Genomic DNA, 27,737 nt, shown 5'->3' on the forward strand with positions numbered 1-27,737 from the left:
AATTACGGGTTCCAAAAATATAAAATGCTCAAACAAAACATATAAATGGTTATATATTTGTTTATTAAATTTCGATTTTCTAAATTTTAAATTTTACTTTAGAAGGTAAAATGTGATCTCTCACTATTTATTTTATAAGTGGGACGAAAAGAAAATATGAGAGAAAAATTATTTAAAAGTGAAAATTTCATCGGATAACGAACCCCGCTAATTTCTCCTATCAAGGAGAAATCACACAAAACTGCCTTCACTTTAGTCAACGTTGTATAGCAGCAGTTGAATCATACGTAATCCCCAACACTTTTTGACTCAAGCTTATACTAAACAGAACTTGGATCAGTTGTTTAACCAATTGTAACGGGAGCATGCGAAAGACGGAAAGACAAGCAAGGCAACACTATCAATATCAGCTAAATCATTGCATTCCTATTTTGACAATTAAACATGTTCTCTACTTCTCTTCTATTCTCGCGTTTCTGCTCTAACAAAATTGGGGAATAAGACAACTCTTAACATCGATTTATATATAAAATAAGTGATCACGATACAGTGAAGATAACCCTCCACAGCAATTATAATGGAACACCTTTGGACATCTTCTAGTGATTTTTCACACTTCAAGAAACCTACCCCAACTTGCCTCTTGCCTAAGTAATGATTGTCACCATTGTTTTCTCCTATGCTTCTTTAGATCACCATTCTCTTTCCTCGAGCCACTCTCCTCATTCCTGACCTTTTTATACTCTCCGTTTTCCTTGACCTTCTTACTTGATTTCTCCTTAGATGACGATTTCCTCTTCCTTGTTGAAGAGCGGGTGCTAGGCTCTGCACCATCATCATTGCCCCGTGGCAGCGGTTCTTCTTCATAATCGAACTGCCAATTGTATAACATATCTTGCTCTCCATATTGTTCCTCCAAAGGCTCACCGGCACCAGGAAGCAAGCTATCGAAAGTCACATCCCCATTAAACCCTCCTTTGCGCTCCAGCAACACGGAGTCCGGTCTAATTATAGTACCAAGAATGCTCCTGCTGGGCCCCAGGTTCATGATGGTCTTGGTGTTTGTCAAAGTTGTGTAAGCCATTGAAAATGCGGATCTAATCTGTGGAAAGAAAAAATATAATTGTGTCAGCCTCACTTTCATGCAGATGACCCTTCTAGCCCAATAGGAAACAGGACAAAGCAAACACAAGACTTTAGCAATCATTTAAAACTTTTGAACAATTGCACAATGAATCATGCAGTTCTCCCACCAGTGGGGCAAATAAGCTATAAGCTAACGTGCACAAAAAAGGATACAATATATGATGCCCTAAAAACTTTTTATGTCTGAATGAATAAAAGGTCTTGCTCATGGATTATATAATTCTTCTGCAATTACAGCTTCCAGAAATATGAAATTCATGAACTGATTTGCAGAATATGACAACTTCCCTATGCTAGAAATGAATTTCAAAGACTTCGTGACATTTATAAAGAAAACACTTTTTGCATTGGTTTCTCCAAACTTCAGGGCTTAGGAGAAGAACACTTCAATAAAAAGTTAAAAACTCATACAAAACAACATTTACTAAGAGAGAACAAACAAACCTGGAAATAATTGAAGGAGTTCTTTCCAATGTCGTTCTCCGGTGCCTAATTTAGACAGCATAAAAATTCCAGTCAATCACCTACACTTATGATAATAATTTACGTCTCAGGATACACTAAATGTGTCAATCCATTTTTGTTATGTATGAATTTGCATACTAGAAAGACATTGCAAGTAATTTGCAGCTAAAAATGCAGAGTACAGAGATTTATACAAGTCAATATACAACTGCTAAATAATCTCTGCTCTCCAAAAAAAAAATAAAAAAATAAATTATCGGCATATTGATAATCTCTGCTTAGATAATCTTCAGTTTCCAATTTTCAAACTCTCCATTTGTAGGCATGCTCATACATACTAGCATCCCAAAAGGCACTTAGTGTATTAATATATTAATAAATTTGGAATATGTAATATATATAATTATTTAGAATAAATAAGACAACTAGAAAATTGGTTAAGAGGTATTTGTGACTGAAATATAACTGCTCTATTTGAAACCTCTTCATGGAATTTTTTAGTTAAAATACAAATTAAAAAAAAAAATCATTAGCAGACTTAAAAAATTATTAAATTGAGTGAGGAGACACCAAAAGAAAGTAACCAAAAGCCAACCCCTCTATTATAGGAAGAGATGATAGATTCTGTAAATATTCTAAAAAACACTGAAATGGCTCTGAAAATATGCTGGAGGAAAATTTTGAAAGCACCATGTTAAGAAAATCTAGGGTCTTTCTAGTTTGTGTTTTCATTTTCAGTATTTTCTACTTTAGAATTATTGAAGGAAAAAGTGAAAACATGAAGTGAAAGCAGAAAACATTTTATTGTGTTCATAGTTTACTTCACAAATCTTGAAATGAAAATGTAACAAACACGCCCTTAATTTCTTGCTTTCCTTGATCAGCCATCAGAAAATATTAAATTTCAAAGTAAAATCTATATCTTTGAGAGAAACCTGTGGATCCTCAATGCCAATAAGAAACGGCCGTCCTTTGTTTAAGAACCTTGGAAACACAAAAAGGGGAGAAATTAATAACTTCAAAACAACATATAGCGCAGTTAAAAATAGCATTTATTCACAAACATATTCATGCTCCTTTTCATTACCCCTTACTACTCTTCGAAAAAAAGATTCCTGCCCCATTACAAGCCACACCAACATCTGTAGTGTTCAACTTGCGTCCATAGAAATCGAAAAAATGCACCTAAGTATGGAGGAAAAAAGGAACAAACAATATCATAATGGAAAATTTGATATACTTCTTAAATGCCAAAAAATTCCAAAAAGGGAGACGTCAAAATAAAGGTAAGAAATAAGAGTAGAGCACAAGTTCTTTTTAAAAATATTACAACTAGAAGTAGAGGACAAAAATAGATAATAAATAACATGTCAGTCAGCCCACTAACTGCCAGGCAAACCAAACAAAAAAAGAGAGGGAACAGAAGCAGAAGCAGCAGCAGAACTGTTGATCAGAAGTACGCACCAAAAGGACCCCTAAATTGTGCTCGGCAGAAGCTTGAGTCTCGCGTAGATTCTAAAACATACAATAGTCATAGATTCAGAGCATGCCATTGGAAAATAAATGCTTTTAAGTTTTACTAATCAAAATGCACTGGAGATGGAGAGGGGAAAAAACAAGAATCCACAAAAAATGAACAGTTAAAGTACATTTAAGAATCACTGACCCGCAGCATTGCCATCAGCATGGCAAGGAGGGCATAAGAACCAATACCACCAGAATATACCTGCATACTTCATAAGAATCTTTCAATTAAGTAGACTGGGATCAGATTGTTAAAAAATTACGACGAAGAAACATAGTTGACAAGAAAAACTCACCTCATTTAGCTCTCTCTGTTGCAAAAACACTTTCAAGATCAAACATAATGGCCGAAGTGGGGGCCACCTAGCCACTGCCTCCTGCAAATGTAAGCATTCAACCATGACAAAGAACATACATCATGTTCAATCCAAACAGAATGTTCAACTTCCAGAAAAAGTTATCTGCTTCTTTGTTTCATCCCTTTTTTTATGTTCTATATCTCTGTGTGTGTGTGTGTGTGTGTGGAAGACTACAGGTAGGTGGAATTTTAGAATTTTGAAAGCCGCCTCCTGTAAGACCAAATGGAAATTACTTTCAAAGGCTTTGTTATTCGTTAATATTCTAAGATTACAGTGCAGAAACAGGGACATATTGGCCACAAGGGCTTACATTCCACACTTGAGTGCCCAAGCTAATACAATATATTCATCGAAAAGATTTTGTAATGCCCAAACCAAGAAAAAAATGAACTATATTACCTAATAGTTTAATAAAAATGAAGAAACAAATGTATGCCATGTACCACATACAAGTTAACTTGTAGGAGTCAATATTAAAATGCATACTCTATAGTCAATATGGATTAAAAGGTTAAATACTAACAACATAAACCCTGCTATCTAGAATTGAAATTAAAAAATATATCTTGAAATCAAATAGCAGGAAATAATAAAACATACCTGAATATACTCGGCAGCTTTGGGTCCATTGTCAAGGTCAAAACTGAAACAAAACATGGCAATCCAAAACAAACACTAGGCATAAACCACAAACCATGCATCTATATAAGTAAATAAATAACAAGGAAGCACATTAAAAAACAGCGATATGAGTAGTCCATTATCACTTAGCAGTTAAAAGTTAAGTTACGTGTATGTGGCTAAATAACTAATAGGTATTCTTTGTCTGTAGCACCTATGAAATATTCCTACCCAAAATTTAGGCAATAGAAACCATCATGTCACCTCCTTACTCCGTAGTTTTTTTCCATAAGTAGGACACTAGAAATCATTGTATGCAAAGATGGAAACAAAAATCAAGAAGAATAGCAAATGCAAAAGACATGCAAATTAAACTATATATCCAACAGCATATATGATGAGGTGTTCACAAACTAGACACATAGATCCTCAATAAAATTATAATTATATCATAACCAAGAAAAAATAAAGAAAATAAACTCTATCAACAAATTTTAAAACTCAAAGTCCAACGGAAGAACATAATACCTTACATCAAATGCAAGCCCACTTTTCTTTTCAACAAATTTAATAATTGGTACACGAGCCTTTCCAATCACCTACAGAAAATGCAAACACAAAATGTCACATCATTTTGGGAAAAAAATATTTATTTGTTTCTTGGCATCAATCACTATTTAACTAATCTGAGTAGACCTGTATCTTTTTAGCCATGCTCCTTTGTGACAATGCTCTAGAAAGTGCATTCAAGCCAAGCTGTGGATTTGGCAAGCCTGACTTCAAAATCACAACCTGTAGTTTAAGGATTTGATGAACTGGACTTAGAAATTTCATAACAATGGTATCAATAAACTACTCGCACACCAACTTATTAATTAATATAGATCCACATTGGGGTAGCAACAAGACTTACATCAATATCACTAGTCGGAAGATACAGCCCAGTCCTATAAGATCCAAAGACTTCTACCTGAAAGCCATATAAATTATAACCACATTAAAACTCAGTACAACAACAACAACAAGACCAAAGCGATAGAATTACTAAATGATTACCTGGCAATGGGGCCATATATGCTTTATAACATCGAACACAGATTCTATTGCCGTGTCCCGTGCAGCTTTCTCTTCAGATGTTGGAGACAAAAACTCACAAAAATCAACTATCTCTGCACATATCAAGCATAACCGGACATATTACAAAAACCATCATCCTGATAAATAGTGAACCATAACGCCTCCCCCAACCCCCAAACAAATTGGGAAAAACTAATATTTGAATATAATTTTTTTGATATTCAATCATAAAGTAAACAAATTCAAAAACACATTAAAACATGGCATGCTTAGTTAAGTTACAATTCAAATAAAAACTCCTCCCCGGCCCCGCCCTTTTTCCTCCTCTGAAAACTAACTGTTTTGAAACCAACATAAAAAAAATCCAAATACTAAGTAAGAATCTAACACAGCAAAATAGATATTCTTTCGCAGCATGGATTGGTGCTTCAAAATCCCAATCAATCCGATACCTTTATGCAGTTGAAGCATGGGGCTCCTGAACTTGCAGTTTCCGCGAAACCAACTGCTCTCGAGCTTCGGCTCGGGTGCGAGTGCTGGCGTCTTGGGCTCCTCCGCCACGACGATCGGCGGCGGGAGAGAGTCCCGATCGCAGGTCTCTTCGGCGACGTCGAGAGAGAAGAAATCGATAGTAGCGGAACCTGGAATGGTGGATGGAATTTCAGAGAGGGATATCTCATTGCGGAAGACAGAGTAGGACTCGTTGTTGTTGTTGTCGTCGTCGTCGGCGGCGGCCGAGAAAGAGATGGGACTAAGGGTTTCATAGAGGAAAGTTTCGGGGAACGGAGGGTGGTCCTGCTCCGCCATTGAAGAGCTTCTGGCGTTCTTCGACCGAGAAGGAAGAAGAGGTGGAGGAATTGGGGATGGTTATAGAAATTAGGGAAATTTTTTTATTTTGGCTGAAATTAGGGTTTCTTTCAGGGTTTATGTGTGACGCGAGCACAATGATCAAGGAAAGAGAAAAGATAGTGGAGAGGTTAATCCGTTAATCCATTGAATTTGTCTGCCTCTTATTGTTATTGAGATTTATAGATATTAAAAATGTTACTTTTTACTTTATTAATTTTTTAATTTAAAAAAATTAATTAAAAGATTATTAATCTTAAATTTTTTTATTTTATCCGATTCTTTTCATTTTGGAAAAATTTATAGGAAAATTCTATTTCTCAATACAAATACAAGTAACATTGGAAACCTCTCAAAAAGATAAAAAAAAATGCTAATGGATGGACTTGGAACAAATGCGAATACACTCAAAAAAGGAAAATAATAATAATAATAATAATAATAATCACCTAATTTAAATTTTATTCATTTACCTAAAAAGATAACAGATTTTTTGTTTTACTTAAAGAAGCTAAACAAAAAAAATTCATCAAGATCTTTAAATAATTTTATTATAATAAGATATTTTAAAAAAATAAAAAATTATTATTATTATTATTATTATTTGGTTTCAACTAGCCGAAACCATTATATATTTTTTAATGGGCAAAAAAATTTGATTATTCACAATAATTTTTTAGGACAAAAATGTTTGAGGACAAAAATATTGTCATTTTAGAATTAGGATAATCTGGTAACTTTTATTTCATTTGTTTTGTTTTAGTAAATTACTCTAATTTGTACGTACAATTATTTACAACTATGAACTATCATAATCATCTACAGTTCTACACACAATTACACAATGCAACTACGACATATGGGACATGTTGGATTCTTTTGCAACCAAGTGTCTATACAATTTGAATGATACATGTGCTTGCACTTAGGAAACACTTGACAATATTGTCCATCTTCAAAATCTTCCATGCAAATGGCACATTCGTCGCAATGACTTTTTGTTGTGTCGTGCATGCCATAGCTCACCAATGGTGGCAGCTTATTCGAAGCTCTTAGTTTCGGTCCACATTCCTTGTCGTCCACCATGGCCAACGAATTTTGTATATCTCTCTGGATAAGAGTTTCCAAGAGAATAATATGGTGATTAGGAGTATCCCCATATGATCGATGGATCGCTTCTTCGATATCACGCAATTCCTCCGGGCTTAATTCTAAGTACCAAAAGAACAATCCATAGAGGATTTGGTAGAAGATGAAGAAGAACAATATGACTATGCCAAGAGCAATCAAGATAGTTTGAATATCAATAGTGAACAAATACCAAGCCATATTGGATGTGTATGTATTTTGTTTTATGCCAAAACTCTTTTTACAAGGAAACTTGATGAATGTGATACAATAATTCGAACGCGATTTTGAGATTTTATATAAAATAATGAATCTTAAACCATTATAGTTATGAGTAGTGTGGCAAAATAATCATTTCATCCAAATAGATTGTGATTTCTAATTATGGATTAAGTAGGTTCTCTACTTTATTATCTTACTAGTTTGTAATAACAATCTTGGATACATTTTACATTCATCATTTTGAAGAGATACTGTTTAATTTGAACTAAACCATATGTTGCTAATTTCTGTTTGTCACACTTATATGAAGTTGATTTAATACATTTGATGGTTGTTGTTGTTAAAAGGCTTATAATAATACATTTTAAAAATGTACTTAACCAAAAAAACAAAAGAGAATTTGTTTGTGAAATCCAACTGCCAGAAGCAAATTATTATTAATTATAATACATTTTTAAAATTTATTGTTAGCTAAAAAACTGAAAAAGAGTTTGTTTGCGAATCTAATTGCCGGTAAACTAAAACACTTGGCCGGTAATCTATTAACATATTCAATTATCCAAATTTAAGGACGTTTAATAATCAAGAAATGAACAATGAATCAATAGAAACTTCAACGTATTAGGGCAAGATTAATTTCTATTTATTAGTTGTTTGACCACTTGTATTCACTTACGATTAGGGCATACAAATTTATTTGGGTAAAATTTTATTATCAATCTATTAATTTGTTATTTCTTATTCTATTATATATAATTAAAATTAGATTTCTATATTTAATAATGAAGCTGGCCTAATATTTTTCTAGAGTATTTTTAATTTATTTTATTTAGTTTATTAAATTAAATCAATTATAACTAGTTCATTCCATCGGCTCAATTTTTTTTATATGGAAGAGTGGTGCGTGTCTTCCCCGGATATGGAGTAATGGAGTTCCATACCATTATGTGGGGCAATTTTTTAGTTAGTGTCAGGTATATGAACTCGGACGGTGCAACTTGTTTGAATTTCAGCTTTGGCTAAACAAATCGGTGGATCCGATTTGGAGAGGATGGAATTTTGTTTTTTCTGAAGATGCTAATCGGACCCTCCGAGTTAATAGGAGGGTATAATTTTCTTTTGAATGTGGTTTAAGAAATCGGAGGGTGCGATTTCGTTATTCTATAATATTTTTGAATGATGTAACCCTAATCGCAGGGTCCGATATGTTGGTGATGTTAAATAAAAGTGTCTGAATGGTGGTGAGCCCCTATTTGCGCCTTCTTCTCCTTCTTCAACGGTTCTTTCCTCTGGTTTTTTGTTTCTCTGTTTCTTCTTTACCTGGCATAATTGCTAAGAATCTAGTTCTCAAGTTTTTTATTTTGTTTATGTGAACGAGAGTAATGAATGACAGAGTTGTATTGAAGGTATATTATTTTGGTCAGATTTTGTTACAAACATCTGAAGGAGTAACATTTGTTTGTGAAAATCCGTTAGATATTGTGATTCCTTTCACAATCTCATTTGAAGAGCTCAAAGGTGTGATCTGTGAAAAGATTCATTTTGAGAGGGCAAGAAGAATAGCCTGCATTCTATATAGATATCCTGTACAAGTGTTTAGTGGATTCGTCCAGTTTCAAACCAAATATGTAACGGACGAAGCGAGCATGCAAGAGATGTTTTCAATGTATATTGAAAATCGGAGTCAACTCGTGTTCATCGAGTTGTATGTTGAGTTTGAGCAATCTGAGGCCGACCGGAATATTCTACGGGAAGATTACAATAGTGAAAATGAAGAAGAGTTCGAAAGCAACTACGAAGTTGTTGGTCCAGATGGAGATGAAGATCAAGGTGATGGACCTAAGACTCCGGATGTGTCAGATGTGGCAAATGCACTGACAAATGAAGTGCCGTTTGAGGAGCCATCATTCATGCGAGTTTTGGATTTGGAAGCCATGCATGTTCCGAAGTTTCCGAATTATATCGGTGCAGGTACGTAATTCTCCGTATTTATAAAATGGATTAAAATTTTTTAATAATTAATTTTGATAGTTGGACCAACTAGCTAAGTGAAGTGTGAAAATATACTCGATTAGTATTTATTTTTGTTTACCTGCTTGTGTATTTAAGTTTAAGAAAGTAAAATTTTTAGGGAGTTATTGAATTAGTTGAATATAAATTAGAATTTATATATAAATTAGTAAATTACTTAAATATCAGTTAGTATTTCTGAGGTAATTTAGGAAGTTAATTAAATATAAATTAGTATTTATTAGTAAATTAGTAAATTAGATTAATATAAATTAGAATTTATTTGTGAAATAATAGTAAACTAGTGAATTCGTTAAATATAAATTAATAGCTGTTAGTATATTACTTGAAAATAAATACGCATTTGTTAGTAAATAAGTAAATTAGTTAAATACAAATAATTTGGATTTAAAACATAATTGATGCAGGAAAAATTGATTTACTTATATTTTCGATGTTTAAATATTTGTGTATTAAATATTTTTTGTATGGCTGTTCTGGTAGAAATTTCTTTTATCGCAGATGGTGAATTTGTTGTTGGGATGGAATTCAGTTCCAAGGAAGCTGTTATTAAGGCGAGAAAAGAGTACACCATACGAAGAAGCGTAGACTATCGGGTGTATGAGTCTGAGCCGTTGACATTTTATGCGAAGTGTACACAGTATGGGTCAGGGTGTGACTGGCTTATCCGAGTTAGCATGATCAGCCGAAAGTACTATTGGGTTATAAGGAGGTATAATGGCAGTCACACATGTACCAGAGCCACAATTTCTCAGGATCATTCAAAGCTGGATACAACCACAATTGCAGAAGCAATAAAGCCGTTGGTTGAGGCTGACCCCGCCTTAAAGGTAAAATCGGTTATAGCAGAGGTATAATCAAAGTTCAACTATACCGTTAGTTATCGGAAAGCATGGTTGGCTAAGCAAAAGGCAGTAGAAAAAATATTTGGAGGCTGGAAAGCATCATACGAAGCCTTGCCTATATGGTTTGAGGCCATGTATCATAAGGAGCCGTCGGCTGTTGTTCATTTTGAGACTATGCCTGCATATCAAGGCGATGACCTGGTGACTGATGTTCGGGTATTGCATCGGGTCTTTTGGAGTTATTCCCCCTGCATTAGAGCATTCAGACATTGTAAGCCAGTTGTGCAGGTAGATGGGACTCACTTGTACGGGAAGTACAAGGGTTGTCTACTAGTGGCAGTTTCACAGGATGGCAACAACAATATCGTCCCAATTGCGTTTGCTATTGTGGAGGGAGAAACTTCTGATGCGTGGCACTTTTTCCTTAGTAACCTTCGTCAGCATGTTGTCACTCGGGATGGTGTGGGACTGATATCCGACCGTCACGAATCCATAAATGCAGCTGTGGAAAGGAGTAACGGTGCTTGGTCACCTCCTAGAGCTTTTCATATGTTTTGCATCAAGCATATAGAGTCAAATTTTCTGAGAAAATTCAAGGCGCCGTACTTACAGAAACTGATCGTCAACATAGGTAACGATCAGTAAAGCTAATTAATTTACTAACGGAGTTACCTTAAATAAGTGTATTTACCTCTTTTTTTTCGTTTGTTTCTTTTTATCCTGCAGGATATTCGAGGACGGTGCGGGAGTATGAAGTACGCTACCAGCATTTACGAGAACGGGGCGAGGCCTACACTAACTGGTTAAACCGAATCTCCCGCGAATAGTACGCGTTGGCCTTTGATGGTGGATATCGATGGGGGCATATGACGACGAATCTAGTGGAATGCATCAATTCAGTATTGAAGGGTGCACGCAATCTCCCCGTTACTGCCCTTGTGAAGGTAACATTCTACAGGCTTAATGAGTTGTTCACCCGAAAAAGAACAGAGGCGGAAGCCCGGATTAATGCCGGGCATGTGTTTTCTGATGTCGTGACCTCAAAGTTGCATGCAAACCAACTTGCATCAAGAAACATACAGGTTAGTTGCTTTGACCGGCAGAATGAGGTCTTTGAGGTGCGTGAGATGCCAAGTGGACTGGAGTTTGCAGTCGACCTACGTGGCCTTCGATGTGACTGTGGACTGTGGTGAGTTCTAGGTGGACCAGATCCCGTGTCGACATGTGTTCGCATGTTGTGTCAACCAGCGACTGGATTGGCAAGTGTATGTACATGATGTGTATAAGATGGACCAAGTTCAAAGGGTGTACCGAGCAAGGTTTAGGCCACTAGGTAATCCTACTACATGGCCTGCTTACAACGGACCTCGGTTCATGCCAAATCCGTTCCTCAGACGCGTGGCGAAAGGTCGCCCCAGAATGACGCACTTCTTGAATGAGATGGACACGCGAATATTACGTCAGCCTAGGCAATGTAGGCTATGTGGAGCTGAGGGACACAACCGTAGCTGATGCCGTCAGTCAGGTGGTGCGAATGTCGGCACAGATGCTCAGTAGATTCACATTCTAAGATGATCTTTTATATGTAGCATTATATAGTATGCCATGAGTTGTCCAATTGAGTTAACAAATTATGAATTATGTAACATTGTATAATATGACATGAATTCTCATACCGAGTTAACATGATCTGGTCTATGTAGCATTATAAACTATGACAAGAAAGTATTATTCTCCATCTGTAGCATTATATAATATGATCCTCCTTTGTCCAAATTAGTTAATTTGATACGAGATCGTTGATGCATAAATAAGTTCATTAATACATATATACATAGTCCACATCATGAATACATAAGTAAGTTTATTACACCACAACTACTTTCTCATTGCCCACTTTACATCCTTCACAAAGTTCTTGCATTTTTTGGTGGCCTTCTTGAATACAGATGGAGTGTAGCGATTAGTGCTGCGACGTGGCGGATCAATCCTCAGATTGTAACCTTTGCCTTTGTCATCCGAAGTGTGTGCCTGACCTGCATACAATTTAATAAAAACAATTAAATATATAACATTATATAATCAAACCAACAGAGATACCACATATCATTTACTCAAATCACATGGATTTACCATTTATGAACACAAAATGAATAACTTATCGAACATGTAAAGTAAAATACACAACATAATACCATCATTACGGGATTCCTCATCCTCATCGAACTCCTCTATCTCATCCTCCTCATCGTCATCCTCGTCATCCGGATCATCTACTAGATACGCATTGGCCTCCTCCTCGAGTGTGTTAGCATCTTCTTCAAGAGGTCCTATGGAAACACGATTAGGATTTTGACTATTAAGAACTCCGCGTCCACCTTCACTTCTACTAGAGTCAACAGACACAAACCCTCCAGAAGCAACCGATGAGGTATGGCATGGAAGCCTCGCATCCAACGAATACCTATCTGCCATGAAATCAGGCTGATTGCCATATTGTGACTGTCCTGCATCTGCAGCCATGAATCAAGCAATTGGTTAAAAGAACCTCCTTCTCCTGTTTCAAATTGTGACATACCCCAATAGTGTTGATGCATTGGAAATGACGGGGGTGAACTGTGTCTGAGGTACATACTGGCTTGAGAACTGAGGTTGTTCTTGTGGAAGCAAATTTGGCCCTGATGGTGGCGTTGACTGTGGCTCCTGTTCCTCGTTGTCATCATCCACATCTTGACTACCCTCATCCATATCATCATTACCCTGATCCATATCCTCATTACCCTGATCCATATCCTGATTATCCTCATCATTCTCTTGAACAACAAAACTCGACAAATTCAAGCGGTCCCCAAATTTTGATTGGTACCAGTACATTTAAGTGTCCAGTGGATACTGTGAAGGCATGGGAAGCTCAGAAAGAACGTGGTTATACCTGTTTGTCCAATGCATGACCCAGAATGAATGACTCGGTGCCGTGGCCCAGTTAAGATTCTTAGGACCAGTCAGGACTTCTCCATGCGCCTTGTCCAGATTCCATTCCTGATGAGGTACTCCCTGAATGAAACCGAACTGTCGCCTAATCCTATCAATAGCATGCCACTCGATACATTCGAATGACACCAACGGCACTGTTGCGCTCCAGACAACCGACTGCACGTAGATTTCAGCAGGAATTATGTTTGGATCCACGCGATCCACAGCATAAGCAGTCCAGACAAACTGGCAAAAAATAAATGAAACTCATAATTACAACCCACATAACAGTTACAATTACAATGCTTCATCAGATTTAGCTAAACCCTAAATTCGAAACTAATAGATCTTTAATGAAAACAAACCTGGCCGTCCTGAAGTTCATCAAAGGCCTTCCTAAAGTGACTTAGCATCAGATATCTATATCGTCGGTCATCACACTCCCAGTTACGCCACCTAATATGATATATTTATTTAGTGCAACTGAATTCTAAATATCTACATACGGATACATTGTAACATAATATTACCTGTTTGCTAGCGAAAAATTGCGGGGTTCCCTAGGAAGCGGCGATAGATAAGGCAGTCGGATCCAAGCCCATCCGAGCAGAAGTGTTAGTGGACCATCGATTTCTTTACAGTTAAAGCGAGATGCCCTGTACAATGCCCTGTAGAGGTGTGCTAAGCATGCTGATCCCTAACTATACTGTCTAATACTGCCGAAATCACGAAGCAAGGGTAGAAACTTCCAGTGCACACCTACCCCAGATTTATCCCCAAACAAGATCGTCCCAATCAGCAACATAATGTGGCACTTCACATACCTCTGTATACTTATTTCATCAGTCAACTGAAAGTTTTCTTTTAGATCACGCAGCCACGTCAGTTTTATACAGCATCCTCTGCACTCCTGCTTACGCGGTGCAACTCCAAATTGATCCAAATACTCCGCTTCCAAGGCTTCGAAACTACTCATTGTCATCCCTGTAACTGGAAGATCATCCGTTGGTAGACCAAGAATTAGAGCCACATCTTCAAGAGTCACAGCACATTCACTAATGGGAAGGTGAAACATATGTATATCTGGGTGCCACCGTTCGATTAGAGCATTTATCAGTGCTTTCTGACATTGTACTACACCAATCTGAGATGCATGGTAAAACCCAGTAACTCGTAAGTGTTCTTCCACCCTATCGTTGTATCGATCCGGAGAAACTGGATGGTTACATATCAGCATTCTTAATTTCTACAAAAAACATAACAAATTATTAGTCAAGTTATTAAATATTACTAACTAACTACTAAGAGGGAAGAATTTTTTAACTACAGCAAGTCATTAACAAAATTTGCACAACTAACTCGACAACGCATATTACTTGAAACCACACAACATTCATAAATTATTTGACTATATCAAACTAAAACAAATATTTATAACTTCTAAATTGAATTATTGATCCCTAAAATTTCTCAAAACTAACTATTAATAACATCAACTAATACATACATTCCTAATCAATTCTCAAGAATATTACAACATTATAGATGCTGGTTATTTATTTATATCCGGTAGATCCCCAATTGTTCTAATATATAACATTATAATTTGCAATATTAATTATCTATTAAGTATTACTTAAGTAAAATTAAACATGTAACACCCTAACTATCAAAATGTCACGCTTCCGGCTGCGCCACTCTGATAGCTCGAGTATTACCACGACTCTTATAATATTTAAGACTAAAATATGAGCCTGTTTAAAACTTAAAACCGCATAACCTTTCGATAACTCTTTTTTGTGAAAACCTAAACATACATGTACATGCAAAATCAGATACAACTTTAAGATATATATATATATATATATATATATATATATATATATATATATATATATATATATATATATATATATATATATATATATATATATATACATACACACACACTAATTTACAAATATACATATCATAATTTCCTATCCCTCTTACAAACATAATAAAGATAAAGGCGAGGGAAAACAATAGCTACGGTAATACAAAAGGACCGAATAAACAGAAAATGAACATAACTCTCCTAAAGCTTCGTCTTCCATATCCTGAAAAAGAATAACCTGTAGGGGAATGAGAACGTCGTCCTCGCTTGTTCTCACTATAGGATTACAGAAATTGCTATAACAAGATACGTAAAGATAAAATCATTCTTAGAGTTCAGTGACCATTACTCGTCTTATGAGTCTTTCCAAAAACCATAGGTTCACATTCGTAATCCAGAAAGTTCCTTTTTGAAAACTTGCTAAATTTCTCAAATATTCTAAAACAAAACCTTTTTCCTTTCTTAAAGAAAATGTCTGAAAAGTTTTCCCTAGACTGCAACCATGAAAGCAGTTACCTACGCGGTATAAATGATCATCCCGTTCCAAGCATAGGTTCATTAAGTCTATACTGAACCAATTAGATACTTTATACAGAACTAGGACTCAATATACCAATCACGGCCTCAAGCCCATCCAATCCAACACGGCCCCCGGCCCAAACAGCTCAATCAGCAACCAACTCATCACAAACCAATCAATTCAAACACAATCACAATTAATGTGGTTCAAGCACAATCAAGAGCAATTACAACAAGTATAACAGTTAGCAGTTAACATAAGTATTCACATAGGCAAACCAAATACAATATGCACACCCAAACAATATCATATAGATGCAAATGATGAATGCCTGTCCTACTGGCTGTGATATCACATTGTCGGTTCAATTGCCAACCCGACACATTCCCATGGGAATGTTGCCCTTCGGTCACGTATAAATGGGAACCCTCTGGGATAACGTGCCCGCCACACGGTCCAGGATGTTAGTGCCTGCACACTCTAGTGATCCGAAAGGATGTGAGTGGGATACTTTGCCTCCGACCTCACATCTACACGTAAGCGGGATTAACCACCGTCCTTACGCGGGCGCTGCAACCTCGACAAGCGGGATTAACCACCGTCCTTGCCAGGCGCAAGCGACTTATCAACAATCTCGTCATTTATCAATTCTCTCAGCATAAGCGGGACGAACCCGGCCCTTATGCCTACCAACCAATAACTCATCAATCTTGATGATATCCACAATCAATCAGGCTCAATAACTGATTTCAAATTCATTCTTGGCCCATTTCCTTTTAAATAACAAACGTATTCAATTCACATCTTGCCAAGAATTACTTTTCAAAATGGAGCCACTTTCCAACTCTTTCCAACACTTCCAAACAATCACGAAACCAGGCCAAACTCAAATCTCTTTTGAAAGACTCAAAATCATTCATTTCTAAATCAGGATTTGGTCATAAAATTCCTTAGCAGAGTCTCAAGACTTTAGGGGAGAATAACCTAACTCATTTCGTAAATTCATTGAAAACCTCTGAAACCTTAACTTCTTGGTTTAATTAAATAAAATTGAATTTAAACCAAAATAAAATCATGTGTCCAAATATTCCGAACCAATTTCAAAACCAACTTACTTAGACCAAAACCAAGTCATTTAAACTGAAAACTAATTTCAGTTTCATTCTTCATTCTGTTTCCAAAGGCTTGTGAATTGTATCATTTTTACTAAGTCAAAGTTCTAGTTAATACTTCAAACTTTTCCCAAAATGTCATAAAGTGAAATAGATTAATTGAAAATCAAGTTTCTTTTAAATCCATTAAAACCCCCTCCAAATCTGTTTACTTAAATCAAATTCCAAAACATAAAAATTTTCATATTTAAATTGATTTTTAAGGCATAATTCCTTTCTTAATAATTACACCCAAATTATAAAAATTTTCTTAATAAGGCAAGTTCAAACATAATTTATTTATCAAACATTTAATTCAAATCATAATTCATTATTTTCAAAATAACGTTCCAATCAAGGTATCAGATTTTTATAGAAATTTCGACAGCATCTCCCCTAAAACTTGGACTTTGCCACCCTTTCCGGGTCCCAACCAAACTAATCCTCAACTCTTTTTAAAAGGGATTCAAGACCAAATCAATTTCCAGTAAGAGAAATTAAGACTTTAATTACTAAAATCATTTCAATTCAAAACAACCAGAAACCTCTATTTTGAACAAAATCATACATTATTTCAATCAAACCAGCAATCATATTCATCCAATACAAATCAGGCAATTTATAAGACTCACTTAATCACAAAAAATGCATTTCGCACATCATATCTATTTATAACAATTCTAATTTAAAATAAATGAGTTTATTTAAAAAGCCCCTACCTTGGCTCGTTGAAACCATAACCCAAACGCGTCATAGAAACCTTCTCTCTCAACTCGAAATTACCGGCAGCTTGAATCACAGCTTCACTCACGTTCGCAGTAACCATAGCAACTCTAATCGCAACATATAATAATCAGGACTCGACCCCACGTTACCAAAACTCATATTCATTAACCAAACACAACCGAATACTAACGCGAGGCTTTTCGAAACATAAATTACTTACTGAGCTAGCGAAACGAAGCAGCTGCGAACTCCGAGCACGACACGCAAGCATCGATATACAACCCTGTGACAAATAACGTTACAACGCCTCAGCCGAAATTATCAGAACAGCGACAAAAGGCTCCTCGAACCAAAATGCTTACGAAGACCGAGGGAGAATGGCTGAACCGAATAGCGACGGTCTCCGAACCGATTCGGCGACAGCCCGGCAGCCACCTTAAGCGGCAGCAAGGACTTGAACAACATGTAGCGACAATGAAGTTTCCAGAAGCTCAACAGAAAGGAGAACCAGCTTAAAAATCCTTACCGACAAAGTTTTTCCAGCGACTAAGTTGCATTCTCCGGCGGCAGAGACGGCGAAGCAGCTCGGAACGGCCAGCAACAGTGGCGGCGCTAACCCAGCACCAACATCCACCATCGTCACCACTTTCCTCTCCGGTCAGACCCAACGGCCGCAACTCAGCCGCAGCAACGATGAAACGACAGCAAAAGGATCAGCCTCAACCCGCGATGGTGGCTCTTCGGCGCGACACCAGCACAACAGGAACGGCGGCGGTGAGATCCCAACAGCGACGAGTTTCCCGGCGACAGAACAAGCAGGACTGGCGATGGCAAGGAGGCCCGGCGACGGCGACCCAGGCGGCGATGGTCTCCCCTGTCGCGCCCTCCCTCTCTTTGCTGTGCAAACTCCCATCTCCCTCTCTCTTCATGCTCGCCGACAGAGGCAAGATGGCGGCGACTCAGCAAGGATGAGCTCCTCTGGTTCGGTGACAAAGGCGCGGCTCAGGCTCCAACGACGAGACGGCAATGGCGGCCACGACATGGTTCAGCAACCGCGTGGTGACAGCGCGAACAGATCCTTCTTCTCCCCTCGGCTAGCAACGGCGGAGACACTCCTCGCGGTTCCGGCGATGAGGATAACGGCGTCTCTCTCTCTCTTTCTCTCTCTCCACATGCAGCGAACTCCTCTCCTTCTCCCTCAATGTTGTTTCTTCCTTCCTTCATCTTGTAGTTGCTGCTGCGGTTGTTTTAGTTTGAGGAAAGGAGAAAGCAAAATTGCGTTGCTGCTGCTAGGTTGGGTGAGGACGAAACCGGGTCGGGTACGGGTTACTGGGTTAGGGTTTCATTTTGAAAATTATGGTTAAGGACATTAGGGTAATTTCACATAAAATTGGGAATAATATAGTAATTGAAACCCAAGTTAAACCCAACACTATTTGTACATAGAAAATACTATTTGCTCATCAATTTTATAAATTATTTTCAATAAAATGTCCCCACCAAATAATTAGAAATAATATACTTATTTTCTTCATTTTCCAAAATAGTAATATCAATACTCTAAAATATTAATTATTTAGTCCAAATCATATAAAAATCCTTATTATTTCACAACTACCAACTTTACAATTTAAATATATAAAATAACTCAATAATTGTAAAATTAGATAAAATCTTAATTTGAATAGCCCAAACTCATTATTTTTGGATTTCTAGAACTTTAAGTTGTAAATAGAAAAATAATCCATAATTATAGAGTTTGGATGAAAACCTTAATTTATTTTAAATCCAATTAATCAAAACTACCTTTAATTACCTTCAATAAGATAATTTATAAAAATAAAACTATAAAAAATATAGGGTTTGAGATTAGTTCAAAATAGGACTTTTCAAAAGTCTTGGGTCTTACATTCCATCCACCTTATAAAAATTTTCGTCCTCGAAAATTAAAATAATACATAGGATCATGCATAGCCTTAAATACCTTTTAGAAAAGTAAGAGATCTTAACACATATATATACATAAGTTCAAATACCTGATATCCATAAGATTTAAACATAATGGTAAAATATAGTGCAAGGCAGAAGATAAAGATAGCCTCAATGCAAACAGGTTATATGGTTTCAAAACCTTACAAAAGCTTGGAGAAACAATATAGGGTGCAAGTCAAGATAGGCGTTCACAAAGCAGAGCTATAGTTAATGTGGCAAGAAGGCTACAAGACAAGTTGGTATTAAAACAATGGATATAGCGTTCCCTCACAGCTCTCTTACCCAATCGAAACTTCAACTTCCCAACTCCATCAATCACTTCACAACTCCATAACCGCTCGCAAGCCTACATCCACAAACTCATCTGCGAGAAACAAAACTCTCACACTTCTCATAACGTTGCACACTTACCGCTTCACCTTCCGTATCCACAATCAGGTCTTAAAGAACTAACACATCGCATTACTATACCTAAAGATCACACGCGACATTACAACAATTCTCGAGTTTACTCAGAAGGATAAAAGACTTTGAAAAGAAGGACAAACAACAAGGATAATCTCCGCAAGAATTTTGAAAGGACTACTGAATCTTCAAGTAAACAAAGATGTACAATCGATGAGAAATATTGGAAGGAAGTTTAGTTTAACAACCTCAAGGATGACTCCTGAATCAGAGATAACTGATAGGAACACAAAAGCATAAGCAAGGCAGTAGTTTGAAACTAAATCAAGCTGAGTTAAAAAGGTATAAAATCATAGAAGAAGGTTAACTAAAGCTAGTGATGACACCCTCAAGGTTTAAAATTTATGACAAGTACACATAATACATTTGAATATAAAGAATGAAAAACTAAAAAAGATCACCTCCTATGCTAAAAGAAAGGTATGTAACTCGCATTTCACAAAAGGGTGACAGAAATATATATCAAGACTGCAATAGGGTTGAAATAAAACTAAATTGCATTTTGTCCAAATAGTTTCCAAGTAAAAGATAGAATAGGTGAGGTTTGGAAAATGAAAATCAGTCGAGTTAAGGCCAAACAATTTTTTAAAATCCTGAAAGACATTTAGGTACTCAATCAAATAAAGGTATACACTGAAATCGTGGCAAGTTTGTAAGAAAATCAAAAGTTTGTTCAAGATTTCTCAAGGTTTAAATTCAAACAAGCGTGTATGAAATTTTATAGCAAATATGGAACAAGTTAAACTCTATTTAGAAAAGGAAACTCCGTGGTAAAGTTTGCTTATCAGTCGGTTCCAAAACTTTATTTAAAACAGTGCATGCCAACTCCAAAACAACTTTGTCAATTTAAAGAATAGCTATGGATACAATTTAAGCAAGGAGAATTGATTTAAATATCTTAAGAGAATCCAAAACTTGTTTCAAAAGTTCACATCAAAACTCTAAGATTACACTTGAAATTGCCATCACATAAGAACATTCAGAAATATTAAGGTGTACTTAAAAGGAAATCAGACCAAACAAGAAAGGATCTTAAGTCAAGGGAGTTCAAACAAGATCCACGAAGCGTGGGACACCAAACAAACTTTCTATTGGTCCAAAAGAATGCAAAACTCGTCAGGAAAGACAACTAAATCAACAGTGAATTTTCAAGAAAGAACCTTCGACTAAAGAAGAACAATTAAGAGGACAAACAACACACTTGATAAAAACAAATTCAAGTTGACTCGGATGAGTATGAGATTTACAAGGGAAGGGAAAACTAAGACTAATAGTGATGTTCATAAAGTAAAAGAATAGTAAAAAACAAAATCAAGTATTACAACCATAGAAACAAAAGTTTAAAGAATTAGCCCATACTTGAGAGGAAAGGTATGAACCCAATATTTTCGAAAGAACAACGAATGCATAAATAACGTATCATGCCAAATTAAAGTCAATTTGTCAAACAAAAGCTAATTGGAATTAAAGCAAAATCTTTTCCTTTAATAATAAAAATTTTACCTAAGTACATAGTCAAATAAAGTTACGTATAGAAACCGTAGAAAAATTATTTGAAAAGTCAAATTGTACTTAAAGTAAGTGTAGTTCCGTAAACCAGTAAAAGAACATGCGAGGTATCAGAATTGCATAAGGAATTTTCAAAGTTTTATATAGATATGTGCATACCAAATCAAAAGCGATTTTATAAAAGTTTGAAAATTGGTTATAAATACAGTCAAAAGTTTTTTTTTAAAGGACTCGGAGCAAGGACCTATAAAGGCACACTGCATCAAGACAAGTTCAAAGTCATGCATCACATGGATCACGAAAAAGAGTTCAAACAGAGAAAGACAGATACACCAAGAAATTCAAACTGGCATATACAATTTAGGATCAAATAAGAATGCATATAAACAGAAAATAGAATTGGAAACACCCAACTGCTTTCCAAAAGAAAAGGCAACAAGAACATCAAGATAGGTTAAGAAACAATAGGTCACATGACTCCAACAGAATCTAAAGCACACAACTGAGTAACCTCAAGAATAGTTTCTAACGTTCCCAAAACCCACGAATCGTGTTACCTATTACTCGTATCTTGTCTATGATAACCCATCAGTGCTTTCATATACATAATTCACAAGTATTAAGCCGGCCAAACTTAATATCAGGAATTATGCAATGCAAGACTAACAGCAATAATCAATAGATTGTCATATGCACAAAGATCTAATTCTCGTTATTCGAACAAGACATAGTACATGACAAACGCTCAGAGTATGCAATTGAAGCATAGTCGGTCCATTCCTCAGGCTGTACAGAAAAGACCGTTCTGATACCACAAATGTAACACCCTAACTATTAAAATGTCACGCTTCCGGCTGCGCCACTCTGATAGCTCGAGTACTACCACGACTCTTATAATATTTAAGACTAAAATATGAGCCTGTTTAAAACTTAAAACTGCATAACCTTTCGATAACTCTTTTTTGTGAAAACCTAAACATACATGTACATGCAAAATCATATACAACTTTAAGATATATATATATATATATATATATATATATATATATAGACACACACACACACACACACATACTAATTTACAAATATACATATCATAATTTCCTATCCCTCTTACAAACATAATAAAGATAAAGGCGAGGAAAAACAATAGCTACGGTAATACAAAAGGACCGAATAAATAGAAAATGAACATAACTCTCCTGAAGTTTCGTCTTCCATATCCTGAAAAGGAATAACCTGTACGGGAGTGAGAACGTCGTCCTCGCTTGTTCTCACTATAGGATTACAGAAAGTGCTATAACAAGATACGTAAAGATAAAATCATTCTTAGAGTTCAGTGACCATTGCTCGTCTTATGAGTCTTTCCAAAAACCATAGGTTCACATTCGTAATCCAGAAAGTTCCTTTTTGAAAACTTGCTAAATTTCTCAAATATTCTAAAACAAAACCTTTTTCCTTTCTTAAAGAAAATGTCTGAAAAGTTTTCCCAAGACCGCAACCATGAAAGCAGTTACCTACGCGGTATAAATGATCATCCCGTTCCAAGCATAGGTTCATTAAGTCTATACTGAACCGATCAGATACTTTATACAGAACTAGGACTCAATATACCAATCACGGCCTCAAGCCCATCCAATCCAACATGGCCCCCGGCTCAAACAGCTCAATCAGCAACCAACTCATCACAAACCAATTGATTCAAACACAATCACAATTAATGTGGTTCAAGCACAATCAAGAGCAATTACAACAAGTATAACAGTTAGCAGTTAACATAAGTATTCACATAGGCAAACCAAATACAATATGCACACCCAAACAATATCACATAGATGCAAATGATGAATGTCTGTCCTACTGGCTGTGATATCACATTGTCGGTTCAATTGCCAACCTGACACATTCCCATGGGAATGTTGCCCTTCGGTCACATATAAATGGGAACCCTCTGGGATAACGTGCCCGCCACACGGTCCAGGATGTTAGTGCCTGCACACTCCAGTGATCCGAAAGGATGTGAGCGGGATACTTTGCCTCCGACCTCACATCTACACGTAAGCGGGATTAACCACCGTCCTTACGTGGGCACCGCAACCTCGACAAGCGGGATTAACCACCGTCCTTGCCAGGCGCAAGCGACTTATCAACAATCTCGCCATTTATCAATTCTCTCAGCATAAGCGGGATGAACCCGACCCTTATGCCTACCAACCAATAACTCATCAATCTTGATGATATCCACAATCAATCAGGCTCAATAACTGATTTCAAATTCATTCTTGGCCCATTTCCTTTTAAATAACAAACGTATTCAATTCATATCTTGCCAAGAATTACTTTTCAAAATGGAGCCACTTTCCACCTCTTTCCAACACTTCCAAACAATCACGAAACCAGGCCAAACTCAAAATCTCTTTTGAAATACTCAAAATCATTCATTTCTAAATCAGGATTTGGTCGTAAAATTCCTTAGCAGAGTCTCAAGACTTTAGGGGAGAATAACCTAACTCATTTCGTAAATTCATTGAAAACCTCTGAAACCTTAACTTCTTGGTTTAATTAAATAAAATTGAATTTAAACCAAAACCAAATCATGTGTCCAAATATTCCGAACCAATTTCAAAACCAACTTACTTAGACCAAAACCAAGTCATTTAAACTGAAACCCAATTTCAGTTTCATTCTTAAATCTGTTTCCAAAGGCTCGTGAATTGTATCAGTTTTACTAAGTCAAAGTTCTAGTTAATACTTCAAACTCTTCCCAAAAATGTCATAAAGTGAAATAGATTAATTAAAAATCAAGTTTCTTTTAAATCTATTAAAACCCCCCTCCAAATCTGTTTACTTAAATCAAATTCCAAAACATAAAAATTTTCATATTTAAATTGATTTTTAAGGCATAATTCCTTTCTTAATAATTACACCCAAATTATAAAAATTTTCTTAATAAGGCAAGTTCAAACATAATTTATTTATCAAACATTTAATTCAAAGCATAATTCATTATTTTCAAAATAACGTTCCAATCAAGGTATCAGATTTTTATAGAAATTTCGACAGCATCTCCCCTAAAACTTGGACTTTGCCACCCTTTCCGGGTCCCAACCAAACCAATCCTCAACTCTTTTTAAAAGGGATTCAAGACCAAATCAATTTCCAGTAAGAGAAATTAATACTTTAATTACTAAAATCATTTCAATTTAAAACAACCAGAAACCTCTATTTTGAACAAAATCATACATTATTTCAATCAAACCAGCAATCATATTCATCCAATACAAATCAGGCAATTTATAAGACTCACTTAATCACCAAAAATGCATTTCGCACATCATATCTATTTATAACAATTCTAATTTAAAATAAATGAGTTTATTTAAAAAACCCTACCTTGGCTCGTTGAAACCATAACCCAAACGCGTCATAGAAACCTTCTCTCTCAACCCGAAATTACCGGCAGCTTGAATCATAGCTTCACTCACGTTCGCAGTAACCACAGCAACTCTAATCGTAACATATAATAATCAGGACTCGACCCCACGTTACCAAAACTCATATTCATTAACCAAACACAACCGAATACTAACGCGAGGCTTTTCGAAACATAAATTACTTACTGAGCTAGCGAAACGAAGCAGCCGCGAACGCCGAGCATGACACGCAAGCATCGATATGCAACCCTGTGACAAATAACGTTACAACGCCTCAGCCGAAATTATCAGAACAGCAACAAAAGGCTCCTCGAACCAAAACGCTTACCAAGACCGAGGGAGAATGGCTGAACCGAATAGTGACGGTCTCCGAACCGGTTCGGCGGCAGCCCGGCAGCCACCTCAAGCGGCAGCAGGGACCTGAACAACATGTAGCGACAATGAAGTTCCCAGAAGCTCAACAGAAAGGAGAACCAGCTTAAAAATCCTTACCGACAAAGTTTTTCCGGCGACTAAGTTGCATTCTCCGGCGGCAGAGACGGCGAAGCAGCTCGGAACGGCCAGCAGCAGTGGCGGCGCTAACCCAGCACCAACATCCACCATCGTCACCACTTTCCTCTCCGGTCAGACCCAACGGCCGCAACTCAGCCGCAGCAACGATGAAACGGCAGCAAAAGGATCAGCCTCAACCCGCGATGGTGGCTGTCCGACCCGACACCAGCACAACAGGAATGGCGGCGGTGAGATCCCAACTGCGACGAGTTTCCCAGCGACAGAACAAGCAGGACTGGCGATGGCAAGGAGGCCCGGCGACGGCGACCCAGGCGGCGATGGTCTCCCCTGTCGCGCCCTCCCTCTCTTTGCTGTGCAAACTCCCATCTCCCTCTCTCTTCGTGCTCGCCGACAGAGGCAAGATGGCGGTGACTCAGCAAGGATGAGCTCCTCTGGTTCAGTGACAAAGGCGCGGCTCAGGCTCCAAGGACGAGACGGCAATGGCGGCGACGGCATGGTTCAGCAACCGCGTGGTGACGGCGCGAACAGATCCTTCTTCTCCCCTCGGCTAGCAACGGCGGCGACGCTCCTCGCGGTTCCGGCGACGAGGATAACGGCGTCTCTCTCTCTCTCTCTCTCTCTCTCTCTCTCTCTCTCTCTCTCTCTCTCTCTCTCTCTCTCTCTCTCCCCACACGCAGCGAACTCCTCTCCTTATCCCTCAATTTTGTTTCTTCCTTCCTTCATCTTGCAGCTGCTGCTGCGGTTGTTTTGGTTTGAGGAAAGGAGAAAGCAAAATTGCGTTGCTGCTGCTAGGTTGGGTGAGGATGAAACCGGGTCGGGTACTGGTTACTGGGTTAGGGTTTCATTTTGAAAATTATGGTTAAGGGCATTAGGGTAATTTCACATAAAATTGGGAATAATATAGTAATTGAAATCCAAGTTAAACCCAACACTATTTGTACATAGAAAATACTATTTGCTCATCAATTTTATAAATTATTTTCAATAAAATGTCCCCACCAAATAATTAGAAATAATATACTTATTTTCTTCATTTTCCAAAATAGTAATATCAATACTCTAAAATATTAATTATTTAGTCCAAATCATATAAAAATCCTTATTATTTCACAACTACTAACTTTACAATTTAAATATATAAAATAACTCAATAATTATAAAATTAGATAAAATCTTAATTTGAATAGCCCAAACTCATTATTTTTGGATTTCTAGAACTTTAAGTTGTAAATAGAAAAATAATCCATAATTATAGAGTTTGGATGAAAACCTTAATTTATTTTAAATCCAATTAATCAAAACTACCTTTAATTACCTTCAATAAGATAATTTATAAAAATAAAACTATAAAAAAATATAGGGTTTGAGATTAATTCAAAATAGGACTTTTCAAAAGTCTTGGGTCTTACAAAACACATATTTCTAAATTTTAAAAAATACTAATAATGATTCTCATTATCTTCCTAAATTCATTTTCTAATAACAATAATAATTAACTTCCTAACAATGATAAATATAATTAACAAAAATAAACTAATGTTCTTTCTTTCAAACATTAATACTAACCATTCAATTTTTATTCCTAACTGACACCCACAATAATATTTAATTTCCTAATAATTATAACTAAAAATTTAAAACAGATTTAAAAAAAACATTGTATAAAAAAAATTGATAATAATCCGGTTTGCATTGTATAATTTATTTTCTAAATATTAATATTCATTTCCTAACACTGTTATAACAGATATATTAAAAAAAATTAAACAAATTTAAAAAAAAACATATGTTTTACCTAAATATAACTATCATCCTATTTACATTTCCAGATTTGATGTCTAACAACAACAATAATAATTAAGATCCTAACAACAATAATTTTTAAAAAAAATTAATAAAAAAATTTTAGAAAAAAAAATTAAAGAATAATCCTAACCATTCTATGTATATTTCTAAGTTCAGATCCTAACAACAACAAGAACAACTAAATTTCTAATAATAATATTTATAATTATAAAAATTAAAAAAATTTCAAACAAACTTACATAATCAGAATGAATGAGATAGTGTCTAATATGAAGCTTTGGGCGATCAACATCTTTAATTTTATATTTCTTTGGCATTTTTCTTTTTTCTCCACCATACACACTCACTACTAGCAGAGGAATGAAGAAGAAGAATGGAGTTTTTGGGGTTGAAAGTGAATGTTGAAAGTGAGTTATCGGATGGTGGAAGTCCCTACTGCATGCACTATGTTGGTATATTGGGCACCATTTGGGGAGGCAGCTTTGGGTGACGCGTGTCCAGAGCCACA

General features: G+C 36.3%; 3 protein-coding genes across 3 annotated transcripts; 1 reads left to right on the plus strand and 2 right to left on the minus strand.

The window, feature by feature from the left end:
- Window positions 1-406: 406 nt before the first annotated feature.
- On the minus strand, window positions 407-6,193 carry LOC112770795 (uncharacterized). The gene is made up of 13 exons (XM_025815201.3): window positions 5,645-6,193; window positions 5,172-5,284; window positions 5,029-5,085; window positions 4,812-4,907; window positions 4,644-4,714; window positions 4,095-4,137; window positions 3,432-3,512; window positions 3,278-3,337; window positions 3,076-3,126; window positions 2,699-2,796; window positions 2,547-2,595; window positions 1,591-1,635; window positions 407-1,102 (listed from the first exon to the last, which is right to left on the minus strand). The coding sequence occupies exons 1-13, from the start codon at window positions 5,997-5,999 to the stop codon at window positions 662-664; spliced, it is 1,560 nt and encodes a 519-aa protein (XP_025670986.1). The 5' UTR covers window positions 6,000-6,193; the 3' UTR covers window positions 407-661.
- A 4,937-nt stretch (window positions 6,194-11,130) lies between these two features.
- On the plus strand, window positions 11,131-11,776 carry LOC140181310 (uncharacterized). The gene is made up of 2 exons (XM_072224847.1): window positions 11,131-11,346; window positions 11,465-11,776. The coding sequence occupies exons 1-2, from the start codon at window positions 11,131-11,133 to the stop codon at window positions 11,774-11,776; spliced, it is 528 nt and encodes a 175-aa protein (XP_072080948.1).
- Window positions 11,777-13,138: 1,362 nt separating this feature from the next.
- Window positions 13,139-18,147, minus strand: LOC140181311 (serine/threonine-protein phosphatase 7 long form homolog). The gene is made up of 6 exons (XM_072224848.1): window positions 18,037-18,147; window positions 17,731-17,793; window positions 14,062-14,483; window positions 13,768-13,905; window positions 13,603-13,693; window positions 13,139-13,483 (listed from the first exon to the last, which is right to left on the minus strand). The coding sequence occupies exons 1-6, from the start codon at window positions 18,145-18,147 to the stop codon at window positions 13,139-13,141; spliced, it is 1,170 nt and encodes a 389-aa protein (XP_072080949.1).
- Between the last annotated feature and the right edge of the window lie 9,590 nt (window positions 18,148-27,737).

Source organism: Arachis hypogaea, chromosome 18, assembly GCF_003086295.3.
Source record: "Arachis hypogaea cultivar Tifrunner chromosome 18, arahy.Tifrunner.gnm2.J5K5, whole genome shotgun sequence".
Taxonomy (NCBI): domain Eukaryota; kingdom Viridiplantae; phylum Streptophyta; class Magnoliopsida; order Fabales; family Fabaceae; genus Arachis; species Arachis hypogaea.

Excerpts from the sequence above, each read along its gene's own strand:
- LOC112770795 (XM_025815201.3), bottom strand. The coding sequence starts at position 5,999 with ATGGCGGAGCAGGACCACCCTCCGTTCCCCGAAACTTTCCTCTATGAA. Across the intron at positions 4,715-4,811 it reads GCATGGCTAAAAAGATACAG|GTGATTGGAAAGGCTCGTGT; the intron begins GTCTACTCAGAT and ends CATTTTCTGTAG. Across the intron at positions 2,596-2,698 it reads TTTTCGAAGAGTAGTAAGGG|GTTCTTAAACAAAGGACGGC; the intron begins GTAATGAAAAGG and ends TGTGTTTCCAAG.
- LOC140181310 (XM_072224847.1), top strand. The coding sequence starts at position 11,131 with ATGACGACGAATCTAGTGGAATGCATCAATTCAGTATTGAAGGGTGCA. Across the intron at positions 11,347-11,464 it reads TTGCATCAAGAAACATACAG|GTGGACCAGATCCCGTGTCG; the intron begins GTTAGTTGCTTT and ends GGTGAGTTCTAG.
- LOC140181311 (XM_072224848.1), bottom strand. The coding sequence starts at position 18,147 with ATGGTGGATGTTGGTGCTGGGTTAGCGCCGCCACTGTTGCTGGCCGTT. Across the intron at positions 17,794-18,036 it reads TCGCTGGAAAAACTTTGTCG|GGTTGTATATCGATGCTTGC; the intron begins GTAAGGATTTTT and ends TATTTGTCACAG. Across the intron at positions 14,484-17,730 it reads TGCTTCGTTTCGCTAGCTCA|AAATTAAGAATGCTGATATG; the intron begins GTAAGTAATTTA and ends TGTTTTTTGTAG.